Genomic DNA, 19638 nt, shown 5'->3' with positions numbered 1-19638 from the left:
CATCAAATAGAGAGAGCCCAGCAAGTAGGAGGAAAAAAGTTTATTTTAATTTTTAAAAATCCATTGCTTTTCAAAACAATCAAACATAAGAAAAGACATTGTTGTAAAGCAAACTAATTATATATCTGAACCTGTTAGAAGAGGATTTGGGATCAGGTCTGGTTTCAGAAACAGGTCTCTCTGTTAGCTACTGAAGTTACCATCTTTCCTTTGTTAGAGGCAAATAAATCTCCCAGTAAATAAACTGGCCTGTTTGATCTGAATTTTCCCAGAACAGCGGTTTTGAACTTGACAACCTGTGAGCTACATCAAATTGGTGTGTGCAGGATATCTATACAGTAACAGACTTGTCATTCAGCCATCTACACCGGCTGAACCAATTTAGAAGATGATTTTAAAAAAAACCCAGAGATTTTGGAAGAGGCTAGAATTGTGATGGCAAACAGAGAAAGGTGAATTTACTCCCAAAGTGCAAAGAAACTTGTCCAGACAAGTCCCCTAGGTAGTTTGGGGTAAGGAGAACCAGCCATACTGTTACCAGTGTGTAGTGATAGGACAAGGGGAAATGGTTTCAAACTTAAGAGGGGAGACTTAACCTGGACATTAGGAAAAAATTCTTTCCTGTGAGGGCGGTGAGATGCTGCAACAGGTTGCCCAAGGAAGTGTTGGCAGCCCCATCCCTGGCAGTGTTCAAGGCCAGGTTGGATGGGGCCTTGAGCAACCTGGTCTAGTGGGAGGTGCCCCTGCCCATGAATGGGGCTTGGAACTACACGATCCCTTCCAACCCTAAAAATTCTATGGGTTCTATGTGTGTGCAACCCTATCTTTGGGGCAATACCCCTCTTGACAACTTGCTCACCCCCTGGACTTTAGGCTCTGATCAGTCTGATAGGTCTAAACCTATCATCTTCCAAGTCCCATTGCAGTTACCTCTTGGCCAGATCACCAATTTGGTGAGCGAGCTCTTGGCCAAATCAAGCAACAACACTTGCTTGGATCTGTGCATCTCAGTCATGCAGATCACAGACCTATTCAGAGAAAAGACAAGAGAACTTGCCTCAAGCTGAGTCCTCTGATCAGCAGGCAGAAGCTGGAATATGCTCATATTATATACCAATAAATCACCACAGATTAGAAAAAAATAACTAGGGAGCAAACTCACAGTTGTCTCAAACATCCTAAGTGCTTTGGAATCAAGCTCCATGTCTTGCCTTCCTTTGGTGGTGTCAGATCCTTGCCTTTGTCTAACTCTGGTCCAGCTTCAAGAAGGAATAGGAAAATACTTTCAGCCCACATGGCTGTCAGCCTCCTGGGGATGGCATTCACTACCATCTACTCACCAGCTCTAAGGATTATGCAAGCTGCATACAAATGGATGGAGAAAACCCAAACTGTCTTGCTGGTTTCACTTTGCACTCGGTGAAAGAATTAGGCTCCTAATTTAAACTAACTACATGGGGCCAGGAGGTAAGACGGTTACAGGGTGCTATAGTATATATTAACATATTATACCAATATATTCCTTTTCCTGGAAAGAGGCAAATAGGTCTTCCCTGCTTCTAGTAATCATGGTAGGCACATTTTGGGAAGATGACAAAAGAGTCTTTCAGAGCTAACAGTGAAGGGGTGGTTGTGTCTCCATTGCAGCATGAGGCAGCACAAGGCACTGGGTGGGCACTGTACACCACTGAACATGCACAGCAATGTGCTGCTGGATGAGCAAGCCCATGATAGCGCAGACTGTGTTGTTCACAAACTGCTCTTCTGATCACAGCTCTGAAAGAAACAGGGAGCAAACCTCTCCTGCCTTGTTTTTGTGACCAGTTCATCCCCTCACAGGTGCCAATCAATGGTTGTCTGGACTTGTCCGAAAATTTTTGACTGGACATGCCAAGGGAACTCCACAGTGCAGGTCACAGCAGCACCTGTTCTTAATATAAAAACGGCTGTAGAAGCAGAGATGAGGTGCCCTGGCAGTTCTTTTCTGGCCATGTGCCTGATGTCCTCCAATCACACAATTACAGTTTAATAGCAAAGTGACCCTGACAGCGGTGACATTGTGTGTGTCTTCCTGTAACCTAAGAGGTGCCATGATCATGTCCAAGAGCAGCCAAGACAGGTCCACTGAGGAAGGCTCTGAAGTGTTACAAAGGCCCAGATCTGTCACAACTCTTACCAGTGCCTCCTCCCATCATCTGCTTCCTTCCCAGAGCTGAAGACTGCTGTCCTGACTGTTACTCACAGAGCTGCACCAGCCCCACTGCCTCTGTACGTGACAAAGTGACAAAGAACTGTACACAGTCAGTATGAACGTTTCCAGTGAGACACTGCTGTATGGCCACTAGTGACAGGCTACACTGTGTAACAACTGCTTTTTGCTAGTCAGTTCTGGAAGAAGCAAGTAAGTTCAAACAGTCACAGTATTATTATAGCTCTAATTCTCTTCTAATAATACAAGTAATTCATCTCAGGGTGACCGAAATTAAGTTTTCAATTACTTTGCAGAACAACAGGAAGGTAAAGATGACATTTATTTTCAATCTGACTGAAGCTTCTTATTCAGTCCCTAATCAAATGATTTGTTTTCAGATGTGGATCACGAAGAGGGTTTCAATAGTTCCAAGTTAGAAAATTTTTAAAGCACATCTGTTGGAACTGCTTGGGTGTAAATTCTCTTCTGAGGAGCAGTGGTTTATGAAGATGATGTGTAGTCTTCATTATCAACCAGCACAGTTCATGCAGTTGACTGAGTTCAGCAAGCTGTTTGTCTTGTTCATATAGGATCTTTTCTGTCTGGCAGCCTAATGCCTAGTTATTTTCCTCAGTCATTTCCATTCCTATTGCATAGGAATATGCAGACATAGCCTACAGCCTACTCTACATTGCATCAAACATTCCCCACCACTCTCTCTCTAAAGGCATCAATTATTTTTCCAAAACCAGACATATCTGAGGCAGACAGAAAGTCTGGGTCATTTCTGTACAGCCACCTCTTACCAGGGAAGTAAAATCTTCCCTTTCTGGACAGGTTGGTCCACCCAAACTTAGCTAAAACTTAGAAAGACAGCCAGAAGCACAGGCAAAATGCTGGCAATCAGAATGACTTACACTGAACATTAGATGGCTAGCAGCAAACTAACCTCCCCCATCAACTGCTTCCTGCCTATTAACAATTAGTGCTTTTAGTTCTAATGCTGTATCACAAAAGAGGTGATTGCTTTTTCACCTGTGAATAAAAACCCTCCATCCCTTTTGGACAATCTTACCTTTTTTCTGGGACATCCTGCACAGCAATTGGATCAAGCTATACTTTGGTAACATATGCAAAACATGAAACATGTATGGACATGAAAGCCAAGATTAGTCTTTGATAACTCTCTACAAGCTGCCTGAGGAACATCAGTCTGTTTGGACTACAAACACCCTGAAGCATTAACTGCACCTACATTACCATGCAAGAAAAGACACCATTTCTCATCATCTTGTGTCTCCCTGTTGTGCAGATTCACTCCCAAGTAAACAGGCGATACATACAGCTTGGCTGGGTTGGACTTGTGCCAGGGCTTTTCTGATACACGGTCAACTGAACCCAAACAGAAAAATCAAAGACCATAAACAAGTAGAAAGGCAAATATTTGACTCTTACCCTTCTAATTTGTTATATGCGTTTCTGCCTACAGGAATGCAAAGGGAGAGTGGAGTTTCATACTCCCCAGATGACAGGCCATTTAAGAAGTGTTTGAATTCTTTTCTGGAGTAGCCTCCGTTACCAAAGATGACCCAACTCTCTAGAAGAAGGGTTCTTCCAATTGTTTTCCTACCTAAGCTGTACCTAAAATATCATCCAGAAAGCAAAAGGGAAGGTACAGAACCCCACCAGATATTCATGAAAACAACAGAGAAACAAAACTTTCAGGAATTTGTGTCAACAAATCCTGCAGTTTTCATTGCCGTTTGGGCAAGAGAAATAAGGGGGAGACAAAGCTGGTGAGGAAGCTTGAAGGGAGGCTCAGCAGCTACAAAATATATCAACTTGCCAGTGGTAAAACAGACAAGATAAGACATCCCAGCTTATTTTCTCCTTTGCATTTACACATGAGGCACTACACTTCTATTTAGCTCAATATATCCATTGATCAGCTTGCAGGGAAAACATACAGTGTGTCAGAGAAAGGTCTGGCCAGAAAACAGTATCCCTTGTAACCCATAAAACAAAGAAGCAGTGAGCAATCATGGAAGTATTAATGTCACTGCTCTGCTACTGAACCATGACTGTTTACTATGCTGAAGCAGGAGCTAAAATGTCCTGATCAGGTATATTCATAAGGCTTGATATAAAACCTGGACCTTCAGCTTCATGGGATCAAGAGTAAAGAAAGGCACTGCTCACTTTGCAGAGACCAACAGGAAAACCAAAGCTTAACTCCAATTCACTTGCATGTACACTAAGCAGAGTGCTACTTCATCTCTCTAGTGCCAATAAAGATATTAAGCACTATTAAATAACCCAAATATTTGTCAGGGCCTGCTAAAGCAAACTCTTTTGTATTCGGTTAATTGAAAATAAGGTGCAAGCAAGCAAATAAATATGTAGAAAAGAAAAAAAAGAAAAAGAAAAGAAGAGAAAAAAGAAAATAAGAAGAAATTTAAAAAAAAATACTTTTAAAAAAGGGGAAAAAAATCTCACACAAAACACCACCACAAAACACCACCAGTCAAAAAACCCGAAATCTGTAAAACAACTCTGCAGGAAATTACCTGAGTTCTTTCTCTTTAAATAAATAAATATATCACAAAATGTTCCCTTCAGCCTTGCTATTTATTTAGTCTTTCAAGAGAGCATCTTGCTGTTACATTTAACTCTCAAATCAGTGCAATTGTGAGCTGAAGTACACATGCAACTCACTCTAAATGACTTTCATCAGTACATTCAACACTCAGCACATGCTTTCATCAAACTGATTCTGAGAACTACCAGAACCACATGCAGACTGCATCTCTTCACCCACATTGCCCTCAGATCTCTAAGCTTTACAGTGCAACAGAACAGGAACTACTTTATCTGTTTTAACTTTTTAACAACCAAATTTAGACCTGTACAAGCCAGCATCATAAAACACACCTGGAAACTCTACAACAGAGCACAAGCTCCAAAAGAACAACAAAAAATAAGGACAAAGCCAACACTTCCACAGCTGTCATTTTCATCAAGATACAGAAGCAAGATTATAAATCACTTTACCTAATATTTACTGTGAAGATAACCACATCTTTTATACCTGTCACACTAACCTCCTTCAGGAAAAAGCATCTGACGTGTCATGTTCATATCAGACCCAAAGAACACACGAAGGCTTACAAGCTGCGGTATGACCACGTCAGCACTAGGAGGTCCTAGTGCTTATTGTGGTGTCTGGGACATAATCATAGAATCATGGATCATAACAGGACACCCAGACTTCCCACAATGGAGCTTGAAGTCAATGGTGAGCTTCAGACATGGTGCTACCCATGAGTTAACTTTATTAATGTGCTCAGACTTTGCCTCATTGTGACTATTTTGTTCTCAGCACTTTCAGACAGCTGCTCCCATTGCAACAAACCTCTAAATTTCATACTAATCATCTCGATACTCCTCTCCAGATGCTGAGTGTGATAAGCAATTCTTGGCATTCCTGGTTTGTGAGCGGTAAAAGGAAGTATAAAAGAAAAACAAGAACTGTGGGAAGTATTTAGTAGCTCTCCTGAAAATTTAGATGCAACTATAGGATTAACCAAATTAAGTCTCAAGTGCTTAGATTCCCTTTGCATCAACCTGCTCTTGATCAGTTTGTGGTGGCAGCATCTTTTAGTTTTACTGACTATACATATTGCGATCACCAAAAATATAACTTTTATGTGCAAAGGTATTCACACAAATTAGAAACTGAGCTGCCTTCTCTCCTTACTTACCCTGTCAGTAATATACAGAAAACAAAAGGAATATTATCAGAACACATACAATATGAACCGAAATCCTTGAACTGCTTGTCACACTATCACTCAAACAACAATTTCCCACCTCCTCACACTTTCCAAGAACTCTGAACCCTTAAATACTGGTTCAGAACCAACACTGGGAGTAGCCTGCAGCCCCCAAGCATCCATTTTGCTAAGTCATGACTTAGACTGCAAGTTCAGACACAGACACACACAAACACTTCCGAGCATCCCATCATATGTCATTGAGCAGTCAACTTGCCAGACACTTTTGGGATTAAGGTGTCCCAGCTGTACATTAAAGACAGAGAAGACTCCAAATCAAAAAATGTAGGAGAAAATAAATCCATGTAACTGACTTCTCACTGAGATTTGTTCAAAACCCCCTGCTTGTCAGGAGGTTCAGTTACTTATCTTCAGATCCCATTTGCCTAAATCTCACTTTGTTTACACTGCAGTTTAGAGATCACCAGAAAATTATGTCATCTACCTAATATTAATAGTTCTGTAGTAATATCTGATCTGGTTACCCTTAGCCCACTATAAGCATAAGAGAACTACCTCTTCCCTCCATGTGGAGACTCACTGTTTTCACTTTGCTAAGTCCTTCTGACACTGGCTGTGCAATGCATGCAGAGGAATAGCTACCTCTTGCTTACAACAGACATACAACGTTACCAGAGTAAAATTACATGCCCAAGATCAGGTAATTGTAGCCTCCTGGAATGTGTATTTCTGCCACAGACAGCGCTGCACCCACATACCAATGTGAGTGTTTCCAGCATTATACACCACCTTATTCAGCTCACTGTCATTCCCCGATCACATAAAATGGCACTGCCATGATTCAGCTTGCTTATATTCTTCTTAAAGTAGCCAAAGAAAGACACTTGAATGAGGTGTAATGGAATAAAGTGATAAAAGCTTCTATGAAACAAGAATGGCCAAATACTACCCTCTTAACTCCGCAGGATGCACTTGACTAATCCTGTTGTAAATGTGCTCCTGATTCTGTACAACACAGAGGAAATGAGCAGAGGCTTCTACCAATAAATCCAAGCCTGATTTTTCTTCCATATCTCAAACTCAGAAACCAGTTGACACTTGGCACAGTGGGGTATCAAATTCTACTTCTACACTGAGCTAATACTAGAAATGAAATGGTTTCCTACCTAAAATATTCGCAATTGCCACAAATTCTGTATTTGAAAAGTGACAGGATCTTTGGAGCACCAGCTGGACACCAAGACTCACCCCTGTGATGCATGTAAAAAGAGTAAGTTGGGAGTTGTCTTACCTACAGCTTGCATAGCTCTGTGCCACCTAAGACAGTTCTGCCCATGGCTAGAGGAATGTTATCTGCCCTCCTTTCACTCTGTAGAGGTGTCTGGAAGGTGCAGGTAAGCAGCTGTCAATTAAGAAATCCAGGAGATAGAATATATAAAGCCATAACACTGCCAGGCTTTTCCCTCTTCTGATTCCCTGCCTTCCACTGTTCAATGTGGAAGGGGACTCTCCTCTTAAGCTCTCCCTCATTTAGAGAACCAGTTTTCCTCATCTGATGACCGCTTACCTTGGGCTGTTTATTACTAAGCTGAGCCTCACGATGATTAAAGTAAGCCAGAGGGAAAGCAGGAGCAAGGGGAAGGACTGCAGCACCCTGCCTCATTCTGAAAGGTTGCAGCCTATTTTCATCCCCTCCAACATACTGCTCCACCATGAAGAAAGTCAGTGAATACAGAAAAGTAAAGGGATTTCTGTGGCTGATGTGCACCAGTGACAAAAAAAACTGAAGAAAAATTAATTTCTGACAGTTTCTTTGTGGTATTTTAGTGAATTTATCTGTTGTCATACAAGAAAACTGAGATAAAGTGGCTTAGGTGGCACCTCCTCCAGAGATGGTACAAAACTTTGTTAGCCACCAGAAAACAGACAGAATGTCCTGTGCTGTCACACTGCAGTATGAAATAAGCAGCAGAAAAGAGATCCAGTGCTCCCACAGGAATTACAACAGGAAAGATACCTTACTCTAAATGCAGTCTCCATTCCACTATATTTATGATCCCAAACTAACAGGATCTGTTATTAGAGACACAGAGGGAAACATGCAAATGCCAATTTAGATTAAATAATGTCATTAAAATGTTGATAGAAACCAAAAGTAGCTCAGGACAAATTCTGTGTTCCTTACCTTAGAAAGAAGTATTTTCTATATTTGAACTGTGACAATACTGAAACTAATCGAAGGCTTTCCAAGAAATTCTATATTCCAAGTTGGAAGTAGAATATGTTCTAGTTCTCAGCCTAATGCTTAGAATGTTAGCAGGTTCTAGCACAGTAAACTCCACAGCAATAGGCAAGTTAGTACAAAACTCTAAGGATTCTTAAAAATACAAATTCCTTTGTAAAGAAAACAGTAACAGAGTCTTTGGCTGTGCTCACAGGTTTATTACATGCAAGCGCAGATCACCTGGCAGTAAAAATTCTACCAGTAGCATATGAGCACAACACCATATTTCTGCCAGCTTTAACACACTACATACATAGCACTTAAACTCTCTCTCCATCTGCCAAAAATTTTAGCACTGTGCCAGTTCCATAAAGTTTCCTGGACTTTTTGAGCAAGTTTGGATGAGCAGCATAAGGACATACTAGTGCTTCACATTTTGCATCATGCAGCATTATTAAAGCCAGACATTTCTCTTAGTGAATTTCCAGCCTTGATTTATGTGTAAAACAGCCAGTGGGTCCACTTTCAACCTATACAAAATCTGCAGCTACAGCTGTGGGGCTGTTTTTTTTAACCCACTATCACATTAGGTCTTGATGGGATTTTTTTTCATAACCTGCCTTACCCAGCACTGACTAAGGTGCATTTACCATTTCAGAGTAAAAAAAGTTAACTGGAAAATAGCCAAGATAGTTTATTTTAGTTCTGCATAGTGGAAATTACAGTCCAACACACACCCAGAAGAAGTGGTCATGATTCTCAGTAGATAGGAAACCTCAAAAATCAGCATTAATAATAATTCTGCAATTTGGATTTTATGTCCCCAGCTTCAAACAGGAAAATATTCACAGTTTAAAAAAAAAAAATTATATATATATATGCTCACACTTTACATGTTCAAATTAAATTCTTCCCAAAAGCAAGTGCTTTACTACAATAAAGGGCAAGTGCAAGAATAATACTTAAAAATCAAGGAGCACACTCAGGAGCTTTACCTGACTAAGACTCTTCTACCACATTCCAGAGCCGACAGAAAGCAGTTTCTAGAAACCAATGCAAGATTTAGTGCAAAGTGTATACACTTTCATTTCTTCTTTCTCAAATTTAACTACCCTTTTAGTTTCTTTTTTTGTCATAATTTCCTACACATCAGTTTACATAAAACTGGTATCTACCACAAATACATTAAATCTATTTTATGCTCCAGAAGAGAAAGAAGCATGAGTGGCAAAACACAGACTGGTCCCTGACTAAAAACCAGTTGATCTTTTTTCTCTGAAAGGAGGTAAAAAATCTGTGGATCTAACAACAGACAAATCACATCAGAGATAAACCCAAATTCAATGCACAGATACAGAAATTGTACATTGTGTACACGCATTGTACATGGGAGAACTGCACAGACTCAGAATTTCCATTTGCAATTAAAATTTGGGTGCAACTCTACTATTTAGTAGACAGCTGACCTTTTTAAGTGGACAGAGACAGCCTTGCCAAAAAGAAAATTCATGGAATTAGCAAGATAACCTCAACAAGAGTAAGAAAATCAAGCCAATGCTTTTTCCATTAGAAAAGACTTGTTACTGCAGGACAGGCCACTTACAGAAACCACAAGGCCTTGCCTCCCAGGGCTAGAAGAAATGGGAAACTGAGTGGAAATAACCCTGGTGCTATTCTGGGAAAGGTACAAGTAACTATCATCTTGTCTGTTGACTGTTCTGACAGTGCCTCTCCTTTCCCTTGCAGGTTCACACTACTTGCAGAATCTACTAATAAAGCCCACCTCCTACTGTGAGGAAAGGATTCAAGGATGAAACTGAAACAGCAGTGAATCCAAATGCTGAGAAAAGAAGGACAAGTGTTTCTGTCTACAGGTTTTACAGATGTCCTGAAACCTGCTTGATCTTTAAAACTGGCAGTAACCTTGAACTGCTTTATCAGATGCCCACAAAAGCATTTAATTCTTCATTGTCTGATACAGCACAAATGAAAGCAAAGAGAAAAGCAGAAAATTCCAATAATAAGCAGAGCTTTGTTTTTACCTGGCATTGGCTCCTTTAAGGTCACAGAAGTGTGAGAGTAAAGCTTTCACTACATCATTGCAGACGACTTTAACTACATCAATGTGACTCAGCCTCAGTCGCAGCTGCTTGGCAATCTCCCAGAAGTCTTCAGATAGCAGCTGGTACAGCTGCCCTTCATCTCTGCTGAGTGGCCCATACCAGGACAGGATGTAATCTCTGTAGCTGTAGTCAAACACTGAAACGAGAAACAAAACAATCAACACCAAAAGCCCCAACAGGGGAAGGCACACCAAGATAGAAAAAACAATCATCTACTCTTAAAAATTAGATGGGTAATAGGTTTCATGGCTTCTTTGGGTTTTAAATTCTTGCCAAAGGAAGTAAGGTTGGCAAAGTTACAGAAACCTGCACCTAAGAGGTTACTGAAGGTCACTTTGCAAAGCAAAGCCTGTAAGTGGATTTGCTCAGTCAGGTTACTAGCTACACACAAACCTCAAACTAATACCTGTCTCTCAGCAGTGGATTTGGTTGTATCAACTATCATATAATCTAGGCTGTTACAGGCTGTAAGCCAGGCTACTTTACATCAGAATTCAACAGTCTTCACTCCAAAGTCAGTTAAAATGGGAGGTAGTAAGACTTTTGGATTTCAAAAGCCATACACAATACTGAACAAGACTGCAGAAAGTAAATTACAGGATTACAGAAGAGCTAGAGATAAGAGAGAACAAGTAGATTAGTGAGACAGTGCAAATTTTAGAAATTACTCCAAACCACATCTACAGCAATAACCAAGATTACTGTAATTGCAAGTCATGGTAACACCATCTTCTACTGTTCTGACTTTTCTTTCTGACATTTGTGTGCCACCAGCTTTACTGTTCTTGCACTACAGAAGTCCCTGGAAGTGCAGGAGGGAGCAGGAGACTTTCAGGGAGCACATGTGAGCCACGTTAGCAGTTAACAACAAGATGGGGAAAAATTCCTCAGGTTAACAGTGAAACTAAGTTGCTTCACTGCATCTGATGAAATATGAAATCTTGATATGATGAATATCATGAATATGATGAAATACTAAGTCATTTCAAGGCTCTTAAGTTATTGAGAAAAAAACATTTCAATCGATGAATCAATAAATAAATAGAAGTTTTACATCTTTTCTCTGTTCCAGGAGAGCAAAAATATGCAGAGACACACTACAGTATAGTAACTTCCAGTGTTGAAGCATATCCAGATTCAGTACTTTTCTAGCATAGAAAACATATTTAAATGACAACTGCCACCCACAAATTATTACAAAGTGATAAAAGCTGTTATAAAGGAGAGTGGTCCTCTGATATAAGCTGAAGAGCATGATACACTGAGAGCAACTGGGAACAGAATTTTAAAAACTGAAGTTTATTTTTTAACTCAAATTTCCCATGACAATACACATTTTAAGCACCTGTTTTTCCACTGCTGTATCTATGTCTTCCTGCAACCACCTATTTTTATAGCTTTACTGTTGCAATACTTGAAATGCTGTGAAAAGCTGATCACAGCATGGATTATTCCTGTTCACCTGCTCTGCTGGAGACCCATAATTTCTCAAGACCATTCACTACACACTGTATTGGTGGTATTTGTTATCAGCACTGGCAGATAATTACTTACTTTTTCAAGTTTTCTTACAGACACTATCTCTACCCTAAAATGAACACACAGATGCAAAGTAGTATATTTCTTCAGCATGTTGTGCCTAAGAAGCCAGGTTAATACCTGGAGGACAGAACCCTACAATACAAGAGTACAAGAGTTAAACTTTTATCTCCATCTCTTAGACTGTATTATCTTTCAGAACATGTATCTTTTCCCACCAGTCCTTTAATTTATAACTGTTTTTAGGCAGCTCCTTTCCAAAATGAGCTCAGTTCCTCATTCACTCCATAGGCACCATCACATTCAATGATAAGTCTCTCTGCCCTGGTAAAGCACAGCATCCAAACACAGAACAATGCTAATTAGTAAAGTATTATGAAAGCACAGTACTTGCAACTTTACTATACTCCCAGTTGAAATACTTGAAGCAAGATCTATTACACTGGGAAGACTCCTGCTCAAACACAGAAAGGTGATGATACTTCATCAAGCTGCATCAACAGGAGAGAACCATGAAATCCAGTGGCAATATCAAACTAAAGACAAAAGATCACCAAACATCAACCAAAAATCAAGTTGTTCAAGTATGAAATACTTCACTTGTTTTTTTTCTCTGCCAGTTACACACTTTTAACACCTTAAATGGATTACTGGCCCCTCTTTAAACTGTATTTTCCTTCGCTAAACTTTCATAACTCTTCCTTTACACCCTTTCTATGATCTTCCTGTCACCTCTGAGCCTTGCTGCCCTTCCTGCATCTCAGCCATATAGCCATGCTGTTCTATATAAAATTCAGGGTACTTTAGAGGCCAGAGTGTATGCTCAAATGAGCAATGAGCCAGTTTTTTAGACTTTGTTAAGAAACAAATCAAACAAACAAAAAACAGTAAAAGGACACCAGCCACAGACACCTAGAGCAGTCTGCTGGGGTAAGGCACTGCCTCATCTGTATGTGTCATCCTGACTATAATGTGCTGTTGATGCTTTAGTTTCATGCCTATCAATGCAGCTGGTGCCTCTTTCAGCACTCTAAGGATATACAGAAAACAAATTCAAGAATTCTACAGAGCACAGCTCACTTCCTTCATAGAAGAAATCTGCTCATGTACTTAGTTTCATTATTTTTACAAGGCAAATTCTCTACGACACTAAAAACAACTGGTTAGAAGACAAGAAAAGAATTAAAAGAAGAGCAGAACACACTTTCAGGACAATACCTTACTAGCATTCACTCAGCCACTACAAACATGAAGCAAATTCCTTCTAATCAGATCAGGTACAGTGATAGTAATGAGTCTAGTGCAAAACTGTAGAAACTTTTACTGATTTTTCTAAATTAGTTCAGAAAAATTCACATCCTCAGTCATAAACTGGTTAAAAGTCATTTCTGATTAATGTGAAGTTCAGCCTCTTCGATTATTCTTTAAAATGACTGTAAGCTAAGAGAATGCTGGGAGTAGAGACTCAGAAGCTCATGTGGAGGTTAAGTGAGGACACCCTTATAGACCCTTCTTTTATTCCAAATCCCACAAAGGTCCTACAGTAACTGCTGTCCTGTCTTCCATATGCATACAGAGGTTCAGTGGCACCGCAAGAGCCAGTGGGTCAGACTGACTTAAAATCTGAAATTTGCAGAGTTTCATGAAAAGCAGCATAGGAATCTGAGTAACAAGAACTAAATGCCTACCCATTTTCTCAAATCATAGCTGAAATCATACCTGAAATCCTCTCCCTATGCAAATGCATACATAGGCTTTAAGTTTCAATCAAGTAATACATACCCTTTCCTGAAAGCAATGGACAGACCAGAACTATTTACATTATCCTATGGTCAAATCCATTTGTATAGCTACAACCCTGGCTTGAGTTATTCTACAACAGCGAGCATCTGTAAAACAGAAATGCCACATTAACATCAGCTGTGTTAAGATCTTGCCTTGGGAAACCACCACAACAGCCAAGAAGTGTTACTGTAACACTGTGCAATATGCAAGTCTATCATTTCCAAGACATAAATTTTTAAATGTAAAGAGATAAAGAACATTATTGTTTTACTGTGCTTTAGATTTTATGTTTTAGCTATACAATACAAATTAAAATTATGAGGTTCTGTATTTAACATTATCTGTACTTATTACAATTTCCAGTTCCCACTAAATCTTTATTTAGACCATTGTGTTGAAGGCTGGCAAACTGCTGTGTAAATGCCCAGACTTCAGTGACCAGGAACCTGCTCCTTTTCACTAGCAATAGTGATTTATAGATTTCAGTTATCCTGTTGAAGTTTAAGCAGGGAAAAACTTGCATTTCTTGGTTTACTTGCATTTTACATAATTATTCAAACTCCATAAAGCCAAGATGTTTCTTTAACAGGCTAGGTGTTATCACTGTGCAAAGCTCCCTTGTGAAAGGGATAATAACAGGATCACACCCCAACACTCTCCCATCCCACATTGTTAAGTTTATTTTTACTAAAATTTTCTTGACATTTGCTTCTTTTATAATTATTATGAATGTGCAGGGAAAAAAACATGGCAAATTTCAAATACATAGAAGAAGGAAATAATGTGTTAAAAAGATATGGGAAATGCATTAAAACAAAACCAAAAAAAAAGGCAAATTTTTTGTTCAAATTGTTTTGCCTGTGTGCTCTTTGCCAGGAGTTCTTAGCTCCAAGTACTTAAAATGCCAGTAGCAGAAAGAACATGAATTCAAATTAAGTCTTGCTCATATTTTGGACCCAAACAACTAATTTTTTGACAGCTGTGAGAAAAAAAAAAATACAGCTCTTCAAATAAGAGTGGCAGAAGCTACTGCATTTTTTTTTCTAAATGTTAATGTGTGTAGATCTTAAGTTATGTAATTAATTAGATGTACTGGGAAAAAACTCCTTCTGTAAAGGGAAGCCCTGTTTTATATCCCTAACAGAGTTCTTCTAAGGGGTCAATAAGAACACAGGCAGGCAACATCTATCTGATCTACAAGTACAATCTAATTAAAGTCCCAAAATATTTCCAACAAGATCACAACACAGTGTTGAAAGCAGACAAGCCACTATCAAAGAAGAGATGGCTCTCTGACATGAACTATTTTAAGGACTAAGAAGCACAGGAAATGAATAAATAGTCAATTTTCACAACAGCAGAACTGCACTACTGGAGTTCTGATGGGATTCATGCTACAACCCATGCTATGAGTTTTTTAGTTACTCATAAATGATCCAGTAAAGCAGGTAAGTAATATGGAGACCAATTTCTTCTCTATGGAGACAAAGACTGACTGTGAATACTAACAAAAAGATCACTGAATATGGGGCAATAAAAATAGAAGAACTCCAGACCCTGGGAGACCAGCTACACACACAGCAGATAGATCTACTGACACTGCAGCCCTCAGCCCCAACAGTACAGAGCAAAACAGCAGCAAGAAGCTGACTGAGCACAGTGTCTCTTGAGAGACAAGTTCGTAAATCAACATGATACAGGCTGAAAACAGTTATCAGATAAGCAAAAGAAACATTGAAAAGGCTAAAATTATTTGTAAAAGTGGATCATCCATTCTTTGCACAAGATAAATGAAGGACAAATGAGAATCAATCTTTCAAGAAAAGGCATGAAACATACTGAGGAAAAAAAATAAAATCACATTTCAGTGTAAGTCACTCAGCTATGACTATATCAAAAAGAGGCTGAGGCTTACAACTGAGGGCCGTCTCCTTCTGCCATATTCCAGAAGAGAAATCTTTTTATAACATTACATTTGTTCTTATTTTGAGCACTTAGATTTCCAGTAGCAGGGCTAATTCACAGCCTTCCCTTACCTTGTATCTACAGCTTATGCAAGTATGCTATAACTGACAATGAAGTAGCACTCTGAAGTACTGTCCTTTTATACTACTTTGCTGTCAATGAGAGATAAGAAACAAGTTGAGAACCAAGACGTAAACCAATGTAAAAAGAAGATCCTTCTTGGTGGCACTTAGTGACCAACACTGTAGAAAGAAAATTCCAAACAACATGGGCATTGGCAAGACAAGAAGTTATCCAAGACACAAGTAACTATTACCCTAAACCATAATGTTTTTAAAGTTACTCTAATAAGACTCATGGTTGAAATGGAAACATGTACGACTCCTTCAATTAAAACTAAGGATGATCACTTCTAGCTATCCTTCCAATAGCATTAACAGACGATGACGAGACCATCAAGAAAAATGAAGTAAAGCAAGTGACAACCTTTGAAATGAAACATACCACAGAACATCTGGGAATGGTGCTTCTCTAAACCCAGAGCAGAAAGTGCACACAGACTGGCTGTAACACCAGCAAAAGCATGGCATGACTGAGTAACAGTCAGCAGGCAATTCTTGAGAGGTACGAGATAGTTAGCAAGCAACAGTATTAACCAAAGGGCTGTCTCTTCACATCCAGTAATAGCGTTTCTGAAATTAGGTGATGCTTACTCCTCTGAAAATATTTTCCTTGCATCTCTAATTTAACATAGAGAGAAGTAAAATCTGATTTAAAAACAAACACAACAAAACAAAAAAACCTGCAAAATCCGATCAAGTGCAATAATGTGAAAACACCTACTCAAAACTTCCAAGTGGCATTAGGAGTCTGAGCTGGTCTGCAAGATAAAAACCTCAGGAGAATTTAAAGTGTCCTAACTAAATGAATGAGACATTTTAAAGCATTTTGATGAACAGCCTGTTTGATCCAGACAACAGGAAGATGGCAAAAATTCCTGGGATTTACAAATACCTTGATTCCCATTGATGTATGACTGATTAGAAAATGGCTCTAAGGACACAGAAATACAGACACTATCATTTTTATCATTAGTAATAAAGTTTTATTTAAGCCATGAACTTGTGAAAAAAAAAGCATTTGTAACATCAGGACAACTACAAATTTCAGAACTGACACAGAGTAAGAAATGTGTTCTGTCTAATTTCAGACAGACTGATCCTTTTCCTTTAATTAAAAAAAGTAAAATGTTTCTGGGACTCATCTGGCATCTCAAACTTAAGATGACACCTTTCAAAACCAAGCAGCTTCCTTAAGACTACATCTGGTAGAGTGAAAAATATAGTCTCATCCTTGTCAAACTGCATACTGGAGAAGTTGGCTTTGTCAGTCCCTTAGGCCTGGAAGAAATACAGCCAAAACTTACAAGTTTGCTCTCCAAAATTCAGAGTGAGAATGGAGGGTAAAAGCTGCTCTGTCACAACAGAAGGTCCTCAACTAAAAAATTAATCATTTAAATGCTGGTAACTTTCTTTCAGTCTTACTAAAGACAGACTCATGTGCTCAACTGATTGCTCTGCAGGATAAATCAAAATCACAGAATGATTTGGGCTGGGAGGTACCTTAAAGATCATCTAGTTTCAGTCCCCCTTCATGATACCTCCCATTAGACCAGGTTGCTCAAAGCCACATTCCATAAATAACTTAGATGAAGATAGCTCCAATATTTTTCCCAGAAACATGAGTTAGTCCTACGTGCAAGCAACAGGAGGGAAGTGTAAAACAGCTGTCTTCCCAAACTGTCTGTAATACCTGTTGTCTTTCTCCAGATAACCACGCTGCCTCCTACTCAGTGCTGATATTGTCAAGGCTTCTTTTCAATTCCAATGCAGGTTATACAAACCGTAAAGTGTGAGTGTGAGAGAATACAGCAACTAACTTGTCCTTGTTTAATATACACAATGTTCAGACACTACTATCCTTTTAATATAAAAGCTGGGATTTTTCCCCCAAACCATATTAAAGTTCCAATCTAGCATAATCTTTGAAGTAACAAGCCAAAAAGTTTTTGCTTCAAAGTCTGACACTATCCCAAGTTACACAATATTTTGTACTACCAGCAGTCAGTTGAAAAAATGTGTGCAGTAGTAGCAGTTACTCTTTATTTTAAAGAATTTCAAATGATGTATTTTAAATCCATATGATTTTAGTCTGCATTTTACAATCTAAATCCCAGTGGCTGCACTGATGATGCTCAGATTTTGTAGTCTGTATAAGAAATACAAATACTGATTTTAGCTTCAGTTTTCGTGGCAAAAATTGCACTAAGAGGGAAGACAGTCTGCAAGAGTCTGTAGGGCTTATCATTTCATCAAAAGATAATCAGGAGTCGTTGAAATGATACTCTTTTGTTTTGTGCATAAGTATTACAGACTTTATTGTAATACGTTTCTGTAAAAAACAGCCACTAAAATTATATGATATCAGTTAAATTGAAAAAAAAAAAAATAAAATATCAAATTACATACTACAGTGGACCTCTTGGGTAAACCAAGACCTTGCTCTTTTAATTTTATATCACAGAAGAAACCAGAGTCATATTCTAAAATCCTGGAATATTACACAGTCATGGTTTGCTAAGAGGGCAAGAGATATTCAGAGTCTAATGAGCCTTTGTCCAAGTTAAGACTCACCTTCTCTTAGAGCTTTATCCATGTTGTGAGAAATGACCACTCTCCTTGACTGGGCTGAGTCTGGATGGGAACTTCCAGACCAATTACTCTGAAATTCAAAGAGAACATTCATTATAAGAAGACAGTAAAAACAACAAATGAAATAAGGAATAAAACTGGAAGTCAAGGTGATAATATTATATAATTTGGTTCCTATACAAACACTGTCCCCCCTTATGGTTAAAATGGATGAGTGTTAATTGTCTAGGAGATTATTATACATTGTTCATTATTAACATACTAACTGCCTATCATATGCAGTACAACTTGCCAAATTATCTTAAGGCTGGGGTTTTTTGGTAGAAGGGAGATGTATGCATTTGCAATTCAATGCACTGAGAAGAGGACATACATTCAATAAAACAGCTGCAACTCTTCTATTCAATATTTTCAGTTTTAGGAGATCTTCAAGAGACAGGTCAATAGCAAATATAGCTTCTTTTCAGCCTACTGCCATGATGGACTTCATTTAGCCTCATGAAGCCCTTGGATCTCCTACAGCAATTTTGGCTTATATCCTTTCCTACTTTTTCCTTCAAAGACATTTCTGGCCTCTGCGTTTTAAGTTGCTGTACCATACAGACATTTGTCTATTTTGAAGTAGTAGCTCTCAGTGAGTCCAAAAAGGTGGGCAGACAGAGAAGCATTTTTCAGGGTGCAGACAAAAAGCAGTGATTCATGCTGTCCTTACACAGAAAGGAGTGCAATTCAAAGTCAGAAATAGAAACTGTCCCCACTGCCAGCCATTTTCCTTCAGTCCCCTTGATGGGAGCTCACTTTCCTCAGTGATGGAGGGCAGTGCTTCAGAAATATCCCAATCCCTCCAATATTCACCAAATGGAGACTAAGAAAGCAGTTTAAGGGAGGTCTAAGTAAAAACACTCTTAATGTTTTTAAAAGCAGTATGCCATTATTTCAGCCAATTTGCAGGCTATATTTTGGTTTTCCTGTTACTGCAAATACATACATGTAGAGTAGTATAAAACACACCTAATGGGACATGGATGAAGGAGTCTAAGCACTACCCTAACAGCAAAATAAAGCTGTTCAGACTCTCTTACACTTAACACACAGCATTGCCATGGATACTTTTCAGAGGCTAAGTGCCCTCCTTCCATCCACAGTTAATTTGTTCCAGCTTTGGGCTGAGTGCAGCAACACTCTCTAGACTTCTTCCAGTCACTTCTGAGACTATGGCTGTGCTCTTCCTGCAATTTCCTTTCCCTCTTGACAACACTATTAGTGGCAAGAGCTTCAAGTTTTCATCATATTTGTCTTCATTTGC

General features: G+C 39.0%; 1 protein-coding gene across 2 annotated transcripts in view; it reads right to left on the bottom strand.

Annotated features, from left to right (window-relative positions):
• Positions 1–19638, bottom strand: part of SNX25 (sorting nexin 25) — an 82034-nt gene that overhangs the window by 50903 nt on the left and 11493 nt on the right. For both annotated transcript variants that reach the window (XR_011725775.1, XM_071743303.1), the window contains exons 2-3: positions 18315–18402; positions 10252–10468 (exon numbers count right to left, since the gene is read on the bottom strand). Coding sequence is in view for 1 of the 2 variants with exons in the window: in XM_071743303.1 (XP_071599404.1) it covers positions 10252–10468; positions 18315–18402 (305 nt within the window). In the remaining variant the exon portion in view is untranslated. The remainder of the gene's footprint in view (positions 1–10251; positions 10469–18314; positions 18403–19638) is intronic.

This window comes from Heliangelus exortis, chromosome 4, assembly GCF_036169615.1.
Source record: "Heliangelus exortis chromosome 4, bHelExo1.hap1, whole genome shotgun sequence".
Classification (NCBI taxonomy): Eukaryota; Metazoa; Chordata; class Aves; order Apodiformes; family Trochilidae; genus Heliangelus; species Heliangelus exortis.
Note: the sequence above shows the minus strand (reverse complement) of the source record. Positions and strands in the feature narration are given on the sequence as shown.